Source organism: Ranitomeya variabilis, chromosome 2 (genome assembly GCF_051348905.1).
Source record: "Ranitomeya variabilis isolate aRanVar5 chromosome 2, aRanVar5.hap1, whole genome shotgun sequence".
NCBI lineage: Eukaryota > Metazoa > Chordata > Amphibia > Anura > Dendrobatidae > Ranitomeya > Ranitomeya variabilis.
The window spans coordinates 90,366,480-90,382,920 of NC_135233.1; the positions used below are offsets into that span (position 1 = coordinate 90,366,480).

The 16,441-nt window shown below is 45.3% G+C and overlaps 1 protein-coding gene across 1 annotated transcript; it reads right to left on the reverse strand.

Annotated features, from left to right (window-relative positions):
• Positions 1–7,483: 7,483 nt before the first annotated feature.
• Positions 7,484–10,922, reverse strand: LOC143804514 (prolyl-tRNA synthetase associated domain-containing protein 1-like). The gene is made up of 2 exons (XM_077282671.1): positions 10,785–10,922; positions 7,484–8,045 (listed from the first exon to the last, which is right to left on the reverse strand). The coding sequence occupies exons 1-2, from the start codon at positions 10,899–10,901 to the stop codon at positions 7,608–7,610; spliced, it is 555 nt and encodes a 184-aa protein (XP_077138786.1). The 5' UTR covers positions 10,902–10,922; the 3' UTR covers positions 7,484–7,607.
• Between the last annotated feature and the right edge of the window lie 5,519 nt (positions 10,923–16,441).

The window sequence follows — 16,441 nt, forward strand, 5'->3', positions numbered from 1 at the left end:
AGAAATCACAAATTGGAGTAATCCTGCAGTGCTCTTATGAGCCTAAAGGCTTTCATATTTCTTTTGCATGTCACTTGATAGCAATGATCAACGGCCCTACCTAATAATCAGAGGGTTGTACATGGATTACATAAGACTTTGTGTTATTTTTCTCTTTCAAAGTGGAAACAAGTCGTGAAATGAGTCATAGTGATAGTCTGGTAGGTGCTCAGGATGTAGGCCGGTCTCCAACCCTCACCTACAACAATCTAATATAGAAAAAGACCGTTCTGATGTGGACTAATAGACGTTATGCAATACATTAATATTGTTTGAAAAGAAAAGCCTTCCTTGCAGCTGTTACATTAGGTCAATGAAACCATCTTGCATAGGAATATTAGACCTAGAAAATGCACACAAAACATCCAAGCAATCATAGCTAAAAATTGCTTACTATTGTAATATTTAGGTCTCATCCATTGGATAGGTCATCTGTATCAGATGGCTGGGGGTCTAACACTCAGACACCACTAATTAGCTCCAGCTGCTAACGATGAATGGAGTGGGACGCTACAGTGTTGTCAGCTTTTTAGTGGCCGCTCTCGGGTAATGCAGAACAGCTCCTGCTCATTTAAATCTCCTCCTTTGCTTTCAACTTTTTAGTCCTATTACCATCCAAACGGAGAAAAAAAACAGAACGGTGTGTCCAAAGAGATCAACCAGGCCCCTCACAATCCAATGACACAAAGATCATAAAATCCTGCCACTATCAGTCATTGGTGGCAGGCGGGGAGAGGCTCCCGGGAACCTGCCTACTTGACTGGTCACCTGTACGGTTTTGTCTCCGGCATTCTTATAAAGTATATATTTCATACATGGCTGAAATCATACAGTGTCTGAAACTGCTGCCTCTGGATCGGGCACCGTATATCCACTGTCAGGTTTCCTTTTAGGCCGCATCCAGTCATCTGTTTGCATGCATAAAGTAGAAGTGATCAGAAGGTAACAAACCCATGTTTTCGGCAGAATTTATACAAGCCTGCCTGTGTGAAAAATCTTCCAGATAAACAAGCAGTCTGAGAAGTTAGTTTAGATTTAGTGTTCAATCAGATTTTCCTAGAAAAACAAAATAAGTGGTAAATCTCTTAGGATGATGGCTAAACAGCCGTGTAAGAAAAATAATCCCTGACATAACACTCAGCTTCACCGAGCACTACAGTCCCTAATGCTTCCTCCTATACTTTTTTTTAATTAGCATATGATAGAAAATAGACTATTTTTTTATCAGGGGCTGGACCCAGACTTTAATGTGTGTGTTCTGTCTATGAAAAACACGGATAGCATAGACGCAGCTATTTTGACACAGAATTTTTTGTTTTTTAATCACTGTTCCAAGAACAAATCTGGTTATTGTGTGTATGTCCCCAATGTAACACTCCAGGACAGCATGTGTGATCAAAAGAACCTTATAGTGAAGCGGGCAGCAGCGCTACGTCCTTACCTGGTGTAACTAATGGCAGCCGTTTGCCATCTTGCATCCAACAAAAAGTAAAAGCTACAAAGGTCTCAGCCCCCAACAGTATAGAAACTAGCTGAAACATCCGGTCATGAACGAGTTAAAAAATAATAATAATAAAAAAAAAAGAGCATGTTATATGGAATATATTGACATTGTGTGCCCATACATTTAGGAGAAGAGGACTTTCATATGGTCATATCCTGGACCCTTTTGAGCTCACACAATGGAGGTGTCTGTGCAGGGCGGCAGGTTTATTACTGGGGATGTCTGATCCTCCAGTGTTATTCCCATTCATCATTGCAGAGCGGGGAATAAAAAAAATAAAATAATATATAATATATATATATATATATATATATATATATATAAAGCAAATGTTCTGCCAGCTAGGACTGTGCCTGTGTTACATTTCATGGGTTGTGCAGCTGTCCGTAGAGCTCGCCAGATATACAAGCTGCAGATGTGAAGGTCCATTGTTCTCCCATGGACAGGTGGAAGCAACGCTTGAAAAAATAGATTATTTTGTGACAAACTAGTCATAGTCACGTGTAAATCACAAGATGAGAGTTTCACATTAATTGGAGGTTTTGCGCCCATTAAGTGCTCATTAGATGTTATTCAGAAAAATCGTTGGAAACAAAGGCTGGTAGTCATAGACTGTGAACAAAAATATTGAGACGCCATGATCACTTGTGAAAGTAGATTTTTTTTTCTGGCACATGTTTTTTTTCAAGTGTCCACACAAAAACATGCAATCACTTTCAGCGACGGTTTCTGCTGCATTTTTTCCTTTCTTTTAACTTAATGTTTTTTTTTTTGTTTTATGTCATTTTTTTTGCACAGATCTACTTGAATTCTTCATTTATAAATGTCATTGTGTTTTCAGGCCTTCAATTAAAGCGTCTATAGAATAACCGCACAGCTCAACAGCGTCTTGAAACGCAATTTGCTTGAACTCTTAAATGCAGATTTTCTGCACCCAAAAAAATGCAGCAGAAAAAAATGCCTACGTACAGGGACTTTTATAACATCCCATTCTAAATTCATATCCATCAATCTAGAGTTAGTGTCCTTGTTACAGCCTACACTCTTCTGCAAAGGCTTTCTATAAGATTTAGGAGTGTACATGTGGGATTTTTTTTTGCCCTTTCATCCAGAAGAACATTTGAGGGCCAAGCTCACAATCTCCATTCTAGTTCACGCCACATTATGTGCAATTGAGGTCAGATCTTTGTCGGGGCCAGTCATGTTCTTCCACAGGGCCTGTATCAGCACCCGGGCAAGTGCTGGGGCCCTGAGCAGGGCAGGGGGGCCCACTTGCCGTCAGGGACACCTAATGCGCTAATGGAGCCCGGTGCCAATGCCCGCGAGTGGGTCCCCCGCCTGCTCAGGGTCCTGGTACTTGCAATACTTTCCTGCGCTGCGGCGCCTTCCGCGTCATCTGACTCTGACGTTTCAGGTCAGAGGGCGCAGTGACGTCATGTCTGTGCGCCCTCTGCCTGAACAGTCAGTGCAGAGAGCCAGAAGACGGTGACGCTCGGGTGGCCGGAGCAGAGCGGAAGTCAGCAAGGAGAGGTATTTCATTTTTTTTTTTTATGTTTGAAGCAAAATATGGGACCATCATATGGGGCCCATTATATATGGAGCAATATATAGGGCTCATCATATGTTAGAGCATTATATGGGGCTCATTATGTATGGAGCATTATATGGGGCCCATCATATACTGTATGGAGCATTATATGGGGCCCATCATATACTGGAGCATTATTAGGGGCCATCATATACTGTATGGAGCAATATATGGGGTTCATTATGTATGGAGCATTATATGGGGTCCATTATACTGTATGGACCACTATATGGGGTCCATTATTCTGTATGAAGCAATAGATGGGGCTCATTATTGTGTATGGAGCAATATACACTGCCGTTCAAAAGTTCAGGGTCACTAAGAAATTTCTTTATTTTTGAAAGAAAAGCACAGTTTTTTCCAAAGCTAACATTAAATGATTCAGAAATACACTCTATACCTTGTTAATGTGGTAAATGACTATATTCTAGCTGCAAACGTCTGGTTTGTAATGCAATATCTTCATAGGTGTATAGAGGCCCATTTCCAACAACCATCACTCCAGTGTTCTTTTGGTACTTTGTGTTTGCTAAGGCCTCTTTCACACTTCCGTTTTTAGCCATACGTCGTTTTGGCAAAAAAACGGATCCTGCAAATGTGCCCACAGGATACGTTTTTTTGCCATTCACTTTTATTGACGGATTGCGACGAATGGGCACACGTCTCATCCGTCGTGCAACGGATGCGTCGTGATTGTGCGGCCCATCGTGACGAAAAAGCGTTCAATGTAGCATTTTTTTGCCCATCGACACCGCCATTTCCGACCGCGCATGCGCAGCCGGAACTCCGGCCCCTCCTCCCCGGAACTCATAATGGGCAGCGGATGCGTCTGAAAACTGCATCCGCTGCCCACGTTGGGCACTATTTGCACAATGTCCGTCGGTACGTCGGGCCGACTGTTGGCGATGGCCTCGTACCGACGGAAATGTGAAAGAGGCCTTACTGTGGTTAGAATACCCTTGAAAACCCTTGTAAAAGTATGTTAGCACAGCGGAAAACAGTTTGGCTGATTAGAGAACCTATAAACCTGACCTTCCTTTGAGCTAGTTGAGAATCTGGCAAAATGCCAGTGTCAACGTCTACAGTGAAGAGGCGACTTCTGGATGCTGGCCTTCAGGGCAGAGTGGCAAACAAAAAGTCATATCTGACACTGGCTAATAAAAGGAAAAGATTAATATGGGCAAAAGAACATAGACATTGGACAGAGGAAGATTGGAGAAAAGTGTTATGGACAGACGAATCCAAGTTTGAGGTGTTTGGATCACACAGAAGAACATTTGTGAGATGCAGAACTGAAAAGATGCTGGAAGAGTGCCTGACTCAATCTGTCAAGCATGGTGGAGGTAATGTGATGGTCTGGAGTGCTTTGGTGCTGGTAAAGTGGGAGATTTGTACAAGGTAAAAGGGATATTGAGTAAGGAAGGCTATCACTCCATTTTGCAAAGCCATGCCATAACCTGTGGACACCGCTTGATTGGAGCCAATTTCATCCTACAACAGGACAATGACCCAAAGCACACCTCCAAATTATGCAAGAGCTATTTAGGGAAGAAGCAGGCAGCTGGTGTTCTATCTGTAATGGAGTGGCCAGCGCAGTCACCAGATCTCAACCCCATTGAGCTGTTGTGGGACCAGCTTGACCGTATGGTGCAAAAAGTGCCCATCAAGCCAAACCAACTTGTGAGAGGGGCTTCTGGAAGCATGGGGGGAAATTTCTCCAGATTACCTCAGCAAATGAACCTCTAGAATGCCAAAGGTCTGCAATGCCGTAATTGCTGCAAAGAGAGCATTCTTTGACGAAAGCAAAGTTTGAAGGAGAAAATTTTTATTTCAAATAAAAATCTTTTTTTCGAACCTTGTCAATGTCTGGACTAGATTTTCAATTTGGCAACTCATTTGATTAATAAAAGTACGAGTTTTCATGGAAAACACAACATTGTCTGGGTGACCCTAAACTTTTGAACGGTAGTGTATGTCTCTCATTATACTGTATGGAGCATTATATGAGGTTCATTACACTGTATGGAGCAATATGTGTTGCCCATTATTCTGTGTGGAGCAATATATGGGACTGCTTATTCTTATCAGTCTGTATGGAGCAATATATGGGGCTCGTTATTCTGTATGGAGCACTATGTGGTGCCCATTATACTGTATGGTGGACTATACTGTCCGGTTTCTGAGCTATTGTAGAATTACAATAGATATCACTGATGTAACGTAAGAAGTAAGTGAAATCTTTGGCATTATACTATATCTATATATATATATCTGCATCATGAATTGTGGTATGTGTTAAAGGGGCCCACTGAGACTTTTTTGACTGGTGTCCATGAAAACCTGGAGCTGGCCCTGTTCTTCCACATCAAACTCCCCCAACCATGCCTTTAGAAACAAAAACAAACTTTAACTATAAAGGTGGAAGCTACAAAAATGTTTTGGTATGCTGAAGTATTAAGATTTCCCTTCTACTGGAACAAAGAGCCTAGGCCAACCTCTGAAAAACATCCCCACAGCAATCAGGCAGGTAACGTAAGGTGGAGCCAGTGTCAGTCAGGGCCCAGGGTGCGGTCACAGCGGCTGCTCTGTATAATCAGAGCGGTGACTGAACCGGCGCTGCCTCCGTGACTGAAACCGAATGCTGGCGGGGATAATAAGGATCATTTTCTCCCCACTGCAATCGGCTGTGTGTAGGCGCCGGGCAGCATCTAATTATAGGGTGGCATTAGAGAGCTATTTTTTTCCTTTTGGAGGATCGCTAATTTGCACTCCTATGGTGACAGGATAAAAAAGCAGGATAAGGTAGGGGACCACCACAGGAAAGATAAAAAGTGTATATCAAAAATGCCTTTAAAAAACATTTTCTCTCCCACATTATTCTGGCATTTGGCAAATATTAATAATTCTGGTAATCCTAATTGATCTAAAACCGGAAAGGTTTATTTGGATTTCATGTCAGATATTGAGGAAAAACATGCATAGGTGTCTTTTTATATAGTGTATGTAAACTTCTGGTTTCAACTGTGTATTATGCAGCAGTATATATAATATACCTAGATTATATATAATACTGCTCTATAAATTATCCAGGCCATTAGAGCGTAAAATATCTACACCACTTATCAGAACAGTTGGAGCTGTGGGACTCCCAAGACTCTGCTGCCTGACTAATCCACCTGTCCCCCCGCTATTCTCCGGCCTCTCCCCTCTGTCAATCCCTGCACTGGCTCCCGATTACCCAGAGACTCCAGTACAAAACCCTAACCATGACATACAAAGCCATCCACAACCTGTCTCCTCCATACATCTGTGACCTCGTCTCCCGGTACTTAGCTACACACAACCTCTGATCCTCACAAGATCTCCTTCTCTACTCCCCTCTTATCTCCTCTTCCCACAATCGCATACAAGATTTCTCTCGCGTATCACCCCTACTCTGGAACCCTCTACCACAACACATCAGACTCTCGCCTACCATCGAAACCTTCAAAAAGAACCTGAAGACCCACCTCTTCCGACAAGCCTATAACCTGCAGTAACCACCGATCAACCAAACCGCTGCATGACCAGCTCTACCCTCGCCTACTGTATCCTCACCCATCCCTTGTAGATTGTGAGCCTTCGCGGGCAGGGTCCTCACTCCTCCTGTACCAGTTATGACTTGTATTGTTTAAGATTATTGTACTTGTTTTTATTATGTATACCCCTCCTCACATGTAAAGCGCCATGGAATAAATGGCGCTAAAATAATAACAATAATAATAATAATGGCCACTCGTGTGCCAAAAGGACAGGTTTGTGACAAGCAGCTGAATGTTTCTGATTTTGGGCTCCTCAGCCGCCTATGAGTCTACAGATATTTTGCAGTGAACAGAAGAAGAGTGAATTGAGCGGAAATTAGTCATGGCCGTTTTGCCCTTATTGGGTAAAAAAGCAAGGACGACCACTCCAAGCTTGACAGATCTGATATATCACCTTCCTGCATGTGGATACATGATATAATTGGTTCTCGGAAGATGAAAACTTCTGCTTCGTGGATGATGGCACCAATCATTTCTCTTAGTCGCATTAGTTAAATATACAAGGATCCAGGTCCTCACTTCCTTCACAGTCATCTTCGTCCCCTATTAACTACAAGAAATCTGCAGAGCAGCCTTGTCTGATGATGCCAGAGACAAAGGGGGTCCAATGACCCAAAATTAAAGCTAAAGCCTGAAAGCGGAAAATCCTAATTTGTGTCCTATGTAGACGCGTGTAGTCTAACACTAGTCTCACTCCTACATTGTAGTCTATAGAAAGTATTTTAGCAACGAGTAGGTGACAGACAGAAGATAATAAGCAGCGCTGCAATGTTTTCAATCATACATGAATAATATAATAACAGCATAAAATTCAATGTCAACACATAAATGCCAATAAAAGCATTCTTCAGTTACACAACCATGAACATTATGCATTTTGGAGAATAAATCATGTCTAGAGTTGATCATCAAAGTTTATCACTATAGGATCATGACCCGTCTTTTTCAAAAAGGTGACAAATTCGTCTGGAGTCATCCCCATTGTTGCAGAATTGGTCATGGGATGGAAATAGACCTTCTCATGGCCGCCTTCTAAAAACTTAGCATCCAGGACAAACTTGACGTCTCCTTTGGCATCACAGAAGAGGGCGAGTGGGGTGGCGCAGCCCTGAGCCACTTTCAGTTTTTCAATCATGGAAGCTTCATCTGCAAACCGGAGATTTCCGCTTCCAACGTTCAACCTTTTTGCTAGATCGTTGAGGTTTACTTGGCGGTCGTGGAGCACGGTGACCAGCCACAGCCCTTTCTTCTTCTTATCTTTCAAGAACAGGTTTTTACTATGTGCCCCGTTGAGATGCTGGACATGTGGCAACATCTCTTCCACTGTGAAGACCTGGAAGACACAATTCAGTATAAACATTGGGGTGGACCAGGTTCAGCACAAAAGTCTGCAGTGACTCTATGTGGCTGCAGACTGGAGAATCCGGATTCTCTGGGGCCGGAAGCGTGCGGTCGTGTGACCTCTAGTGAGGGATCTGCATGCTCCCCGACACAGTCCGACTAGACAGGCACGGCCTACCTTAATACAAGTGAACTGAGCAAGGTCGCGCACGTCTAGTTGGAATGTGGCCGGAAGTAAAGTGGCACGATTTTTTCTCATTTGTCATCAGTATACAATTCAATTTTTACAGCAGCAACTATTAGGCTATGTGCACACGTCAGGATTTCTGGCAGAAATTTTCCTGACAAAAAACGGACATTTCTGCCAGAAATCCTCATGCGTTTTTTTCGCGTTTTTTTCGCATTTTTTTCCAATTCATAGAATAGCGGGAAAAACGCGAAAAAAAAACCGCAAAATTAATGAACATGCTGCTTTTACCGCAATGCGTTTTTTAACCGCGAAAAAAAACCGCATCATGTGCACAAAAATTGCAGAATGCATTCTAAATGATAGGATGCATAATGCATGTGTTTTTAATGAGTTGTTATAGCGTTTTTATCGTGAAAAAACTCAAAAAAAACCTGAACGTGTGCACATGGCCTTACACGACCACTTACAGTTTCCTATGTTACAGAACTGCAATGCAGCCGTAATAATCAGATGCTAGACTGTAACATCCGATTGTTTTTCTCGCACTCAGACTTGAATGGTCCCATTTGCAGCCGATATTCAGATGGCACTCGGCCATGCAAGTCAATGGCTCTGATTTTCATGGACTGACAAAATGGAGAAACTTCTTTTTCCATCTTCACATATGAGAAAGTTATAATTTTAAGTTATACCATACCTCCCAACTTTAGGGGAAGGAAAAGAGGGACAAAGTCAGTGGCGCGCGTAGCGCGCCGCGGCAAATTTTAGGCCACACCCATTTCACAACTAGCCACGCCCCAACCACACCCATTTAGCACTTCTGATCACAATGTTTCGTTAACAATAATTATGAACAAAAAAATATGGCCACACACGACGCTCCATACTGTACAATGGCCATTGGCCACATTATGCTCCATACTGTATAATGGCCCCACATGATGCTGCGTACAGTATACTTGCCCCACGTGATGGTCCATACAGTATAATGGCGCCACATGATGCTTTGTACAGTATAATGGCCCCACACGATGCTGGGTATAGTATAATGGCCACACAATGCTGGGTACTGTATAATGGCCCCACACAATGCTGGGTGCAGTATAATGGCCACACATGGTTACCCCACCCCCATCATTGCCTTCTCCATCAGTACACACAAACACCTTTCACCGCGCTCCCTCGCAGCAGCCGGCAGCTTCCACTCCCACGGCGCTGAATGGTGTCATCCAGCTGCGCCGCTGACTGCTGTATCCAGCATTACAGCTCAGTCCCCATAGAATGTAATACAGCACAGCCCCCATAGAATGTAATACAGCACAGCCCCCATAGAATATAATGCAGCACAGCCCCCATAGAATGTAACGCAGGCAGGTGGCAGCCCCCATAGAATGTAACGCAGGCAGGTGGCAGCCCCCATAGAATGTAACGCAGGCAGGTGGCAGCCCCCATAGAATGTAACGCAGGCAGGTGGCAGCCCCCATAGAATGTAAGGGGTGCTGCACCAGGTTGGTGGAGAATCCGATGGATGGGTACCAGGGGGAGAGTGGGAGCGGGGTGCGCGCACCATGGGGAGACAAAGTTTAGTTTGTCAGTCCTCCTATGCTGTCAGAGTCTCTGCTGTAACCGCAGCAGGGCAGCGCTGCATGGAGAGGGGGAGAGACACATACATTCACTTACAGTCTGGAGATCCGCTCGCTGCTCCCGCGGTCACACAGACACGGAGTGTCTCACAACTCTGCCCCCGTGCCAGAAACCAGTCCGGGTGCTGCCGCTCTGTCCTCAGAGTCCGCCCACGTCTATAGTTGAGGAGGAAGCCGGAGGCGGGCGGTGAGGCAACTCAAGGGGGCGTGGCTACAACGCAGTCCCAGGGAACGGAACGAACAGCGGGTACTAATCGGGCTCTCTCTACGTCCCGGAAGTGGGCGGGGCTTCACCGGCGGCCGCAAATTCGGGATTTTAAATGCCCGAAGCGGGACAGCGGGACCCCGGTGCCAAAGCGGGACTGTCACGCTGAAATCGGGACGGTTGGGAGGTATGGTTATACCACAAAGGATCATCCATGTTAGTACTTAAAGGTTCTACGATACCTGTGTGTTCTGCCATTCCTCTTATTTTCCGTGAAAACGAAATTAATAAATTGATAACTGGGTGTTCCAATCCCTTTGTCAAATGGTCGTGTACATATGATTGGTCAGTATCAGAAAGTTCATAGACACACTCCTAACTAGTAACAGCTAAAAATCCAATTTATTAAAAACATTCCGGTAGGAAAAACAGAGGGAAAAGACTATTTTGTTTGGAGAGGTGACAGCAGCCATTAGACCAGCAGAGGGCGCTGTACATAGCGGAAACTTTATACCTTTATACAAAAGAAAATAGAGATACAGCGCCCTCTGGTGGCAACTTGTATAGCACAACGTGGCACAGACGGAAGAACCGACACTCCACGTGTATACAGCACAGCCCCGGTGCCGGTGTATTAGCCGGTCACAGCCATGCCTGCATTATGGGAGGTGACCCTGTGCAGCCCTGACCTACCTCCGGGTGCTCCACACACACTGGCTGGATCCCCAGCTCCTGGAGATACTGCTGCAGCTCATCCCTTAGAGAAGACATGTTGTTGCTCTGCTCAGCTGCCCCCTGCTGTTCAATCATAGCTGGTGTCTTTTTTTTTTTTTTTATAAATTAAAACTTTATTATATCCAAAGTGCAAACAAACCCATTGTGTTGAATTATGAGCAGCGCGTATATATACGGTCAGGACGCGTGCTGCGTATTCTGTATGTACTGTCGTATCATGGCGACACAGTCGCTGTTCATATCTCAGTGCGGTTCTATGAGGTAAACCCCTAACAATAAGTCGGGGCTATAGTGTATCTCTGGCCACAAGGTCAGTCACAGCTTATTGTAAGTGAAGGAGGCCATGGACGACCCATGAGGAACTGTGAGGCGCAAATTATTCAAATCATCCCAAGTTTTTGAAGCAATTTGCATCGTGCCCCCATTCACTTACACCGCGCTGGGATGTAGCAGCGGCAGATTTTTTGTCTTGTGACATATTGTGGACAAAAATCAGTGAGTAGCCCCAGACTACAAGAACAACTGCACACTTCAATGCCGCTCAGTATCTTGCATCCCCGAAAATCTCTAAATTAAAGAGTTATTTTCATTATATTAACAAAGATGCAAAGTCCGTATAAAAATAAGCACCTTTGCAATTTACCAGCGTCAGAGCAGCGCTTCCAAGTTGTATACAAGAGCTTGTAAGCACTGCGCTCATTGCCTAGGAGACTGGCCACCTCCAATACACTACAGCAGTGGCCGGTCTCCTAGGTAATGGGCACAGCACTTACAAGCTCTTTTTTAATAATACAGCTTGCAAATGCTGCTCTGATGCCAACTGGATCGCTGGATTTCCGGATCACTCCTCTGATGCTCCTGAGGAAAAGCTGATGCTGCTTTCACAGACCGGCAGCGCAACAACCCAGCTGCTCCGAACTGTCAACCAGGAGTGTACTGCTGCTCCGAACTGTCAGCCAGGAGTGTACTGCTGCTCCGAACTGTCAGCCAGGAGTGTACTGCTGCTCCGAACTGTCAACCAGGAGTGTACTGCTGCTCCGAACTGTCAACCAGGAGTGTACTGCTGCTCCGAACTGTCAACCAGGAGTGTACTGCTGCTCCGAACTGTCAGCCAGGAGTGTACTGCTGCTCCGAACTGTCAACCAGGAGTGTACTGCTGCTCCGAACTGTCAACCAGGAGTGTACTGCTGCTCCGAACTGTCAGCCAGGAGTGTACTGCTGCTCCCAACTGTCAACCAGGAGTGTACTGCTGCTCCGAACTGTCAACCAGGAGTGTACTGCTGCTCCGAACTGTCAGCCAGGAGTGTACTGCTGCTCCCAACTGTCAACCAGGAGTGTACTGCTGCTCCGAACTGTCAGCCAGGAGTGTACTGCTGCTCCGAACTGTCAGCCAGGAGTGTACTGCTGCTCCGAACTGTCAGCCAGGAGTGTACTGCTGCTCCGAACTGTCAACCAGGAGTGTGTTGTGAATTTACCTTTTTTGCTCCCTCTAGTGGTTACTAGTGATTTGACTCTGGGTATGTCATTCATCCCTTGTATGCTCACCTGGGTCGTTAGGTCAGGGGTGTTGCTATATAAGCTCCCTGGACCTTCAGTTCAATGCCTGGCAACGTTGTAATCAGAGCTAATCTGTTGTGCTCTTGTCTACTGATCCTGGTTCCTGCTAAATTAAGCTAAGTCTGCTTTCTTGCTTTTTGCTATTTGTTTTTGTTTGCATTTTTGTCCAGCTTGTACATAATCTGTATCCTAACCTTGCTGGAAGCTCTAGGGAGGCTGGAGTTCTCCCCCCGGGCCGTTAGACGGTTCGGGGGTTCTTGTATCTCCAGTGTGGAATTTTGTTAGGGTTTTTGTTGACCATATAAGTTATCTTACTACATTCTGCTATTAGTAAGTGGGCCTCTCTTTGCTAAACCTAGTTCATATCTGTGTTTGTCATTTCCTCTTACCTCACCGTTATTATTTGTGGGGGGCTTGTATCCGACTTTTGGGGTCTATTCTCTGGAGGCAAGAGAGGTCTTTGTTTTCCTCTTCTAGGGGTAGTTAGTCCTCCGGCTGGCGCGAGACATCTAGCGACCAACGTAGGCATGTTCCCCGGCTACTTCTAGTGTTGGCGTTAGGAGTAGTTATATGGTCAACCCAGTTACCACTGCCCTATGAGCTGGATTTTTGTACGTCGCAGACTTACTTGTTCCTCTGAGACCCTCGCCATTGGGGTCATAACAGTTTGCCAGGCCAGTATTAAATGTTAAATGCATTGCAGAAGCGGGATTATAAGAAAGAAAGTTCTGAGTTTTTTTTTCTCTCTCTCATTTTTTTTTCTTTTCCCCTTTACCTCTGAGTGGCTTGTGTTTGCTGCAGACATGAATGTCCAGACCTTGATTACAAGTGTGGATCAGCTTGCTGCTCGTGTGCAGGGCATACAAGAGTATGTTATCAGAAATCCTGTGTCAGAACCTAAGATACCGATTCCTGAACCGTTTTCCGGAGACCGATTTAAATTTAGAAATTTCAGGAATAATTGTAAATTGTTTTTGTCCCTGAAACCCTGTTCATCTGGAGACTCCGCTCAGCAAGTAAAAATTGTTATTTCTTTTTTACGGGGCGACCCTCAGGATTGGGCTTTCTTGCTGGCGCCAGGAGATCCGGCATTGGCTGACATTGATGCGTTTTTTCCGGCGCTTGGTTTGCTTTATGAGGAACCCAATCTTGAGATTCAGGCAGAAAAAGCCTTGCTGGCGATGTCTCAGGGCCAGGACGAGGCTGAAGTGTATTGCCAAAAATTTCGGAAATGGTCCGTGCTGACCCAGTGGAACGAGTGTGCATTGGCTGCAAATTTTAGAAATGGCCTTTCTGAAGCCATTAAGAATGTGATGGTGGGTTTTCCCATTCCCACAGGTCTGAATGATTCTATGGCCCTGGCTATTCAAATCGACCGGCGGTTGCGGGAGCGCAAGACCGCAAATTCCCTCATGGTGTTGTCTGAACAGGCACCTGATTTAATGCAATGTGATAGAATCCTGACTAGAAATGAGCGGAAAATTCATAGACGCCAGAATGGCTTGTGTTACTACTGTGGTGATTCTACACATGTTATCTCAGCATGCTCTAAACGTCTTACTAAGGTTGTTAGTCCGGTCGCCATTGGTAATTTGCAACCTAAGTTTATTCTATCTGTAACTTTGATTTGCTCACTGTCATCGTATCCTGTCATGGCGTTTGTGGACTCAGGTGCTGCCCTGAGCCTTATGGATCTGTCATTTGCCAAGCGCTGCGGATTTGTTCTTGAGCCATTGGAAAATCCTATCCCTCTTAGGGGTATTGATTCTACGCCATTGGCAAAAAATAAACCGCAGTTTTGGACACAGGTTACCATGTGCATGACTCCCGAACATCGGGAGGTAATACGTTTTCTTGTTCTGCATAAAATGCATGATTTGGTTGTTTTGGGTTTGCCATGGTTACAGACCCATAATCCAGTCTTGGACTGGAAGGCTATGTCAGTGTCAAGTTGGGGCTGCCATGGAATTCATGGAGATTCCCTGCCCTTGTCTATTGCTTCTTCTACGCCTTCGGAAGTTCCGGCGTATTTGTCTGATTATCAGGATGTCTTCAGCGAATCCAGGTCCAGTGCACTGCCTCCTCATAGGGAATGTGACTGTGCAATAGATTTGATTCCTGGCAGTAAGTTTCCTAAGGGGAGACTGTTTAATCTGTCGGTACCTGAACATACCGCGATGCGTTCATATATCAAGGAGTCTCTTGAGAAGGGGCATATCCGTCCTTCTTCTTCCCCTCTTGGTGCGGGATTCTTTTTTGTGGCCAAAAAGGACGGATCTTTGAGGCCTTGTATTGACTATCGGCTTTTAAATAAGATCACTGTCAAATTTCAGTATCCTTTGCCGCTGTTGTCAGATTTGTTTGCCCGGATTAAAGGTGCCAAGTGGTTCACCAAGATAGACCTTCGTGGTGCGTACAACCTTGTGCGCATTAGGCAGGGCGATGAATGGAAAACCGCATTCAATATGCCCGAAGGTCATTTTGAGTACTTGGTGATGCCATTTGGGCTCTCTAATGCCCCTTCAGTTTTTCAGTCCTTCATGCATGACATTTTCCGGAAGTATCTGGATAAATTTTTGATTGTTTATCTGGATGATATTCTGTTTTTTTCTGATGATTGGGACTCGCATGTGGAGCAGGTCAGGATGGTTTTTGAGATTCTGCGTGAAAATTCTTTGTTTGTAAAAGGCTCAAAGTGTCTCTTTGGTGTACAGAAGGTTCCCTTTTTGGGGTTCATTTTTTCCCCTTCTGCTGTGGAGATGGATCCAGTCAAGGTCCGAGCTATTCATGATTGGACTCAACCCTCGTCAGTTAAGAGTCTTCAGAAGTTCTTGGGTTTTGCTAACTTCTACCGTCGTTTTATCGCAAATTTCTCTAGCGTTGTTAAACCGCTGACGGATATGACCAAGAAAGGCTCTGATGTAGCTAACTGGGCTCCTGCTGCCGTGGAGGCTTTCCAGGAGTTGAAACGCCGATTTACTTCGGCGCCTGTTTTGTGCCAGCCTGACGTCTCACTTCCCTTTCAGGTTGAGGTGGATGCTTCGGAGATTGGGGCAGGGGCCGTTTTGTCGCAGAGAGGCCCTGGTTGCTCTACTATGAGGCCTTGTGCCTTTTTCTCTAGGAAGTTTTCGCCGGCAGAGCGAAATTATGATGTGGGCAATCGGGAGTTGTTGGCCATGAAGTGGGCATTTGAGGAGTGGCGTCATTGGCTCGAGGGTGCTAAGCATCGTGTGGTGGTCTTGACTGATCACAAAAATCTGATGTATCTCGAGTCTGCTAAACGCCTGAATCCTAGACAGGCCCGCTGGTCATTGTTTTTCTCCCGTTTTGACTTTGTGGTCTCGTATTTACCAGGTTCTAAGAATGTGAAGGCCGATGCTCTGTCTAGGAGCTTTGTGCCTGATGCTCCTGGAGTCGCTGAACCTGTGGGTATTCTTAAGGAAGGAGTTATCGTGTCTGCTATTTCTCCAGATCTGTGACGTGTGTTGCAGAGATTTCAGGCTGGTAGGCCTGACTCTTGTCCACCTGACAGATTGTTTGTGCCTGCTAGATGGACCAGCAGAGTCATTTCCGAGGTTCATTCCTCGGTGTTGGCAGGGCACCCGGGAATTTTTGGCACCAGAGATTTGGTGGCCTTCCTTGTCAAGGGATGTGCGGTCATTTGTGCAGTCCTGTGGTACTTGTGCCCGAGCTAAGCCTTGTTGCTCTCGTGCCAGCGGGTTGCTCTTGCCCTTGCCTGTCCCGAAGAGACCTTGGACACACATCTCTATGGATTTCATTTCGGATCTTCCGGTGTCTCAGGGCATGTCTGTCATCTGGGTGATATGTGATCGTTTCTCCAAGATGGTCCATCTGGTTCCTTTGCCTAAGCTGCCTTCCTCTTCTGATCTGGTTCCTGTGTTCTTCCAGAACGTGGTTCGTTTGCACGGCATTCCTGAGAATATTGTGTCGGACAGAGGATCCCAGTTTGTTTCCAGGTTCTGGCGATCCTTTTGTGGTAGGATGGGTATTGATTTGTCGTTTTCGTCCGCTTTCCATCCCCAGACTAACGGACAAAC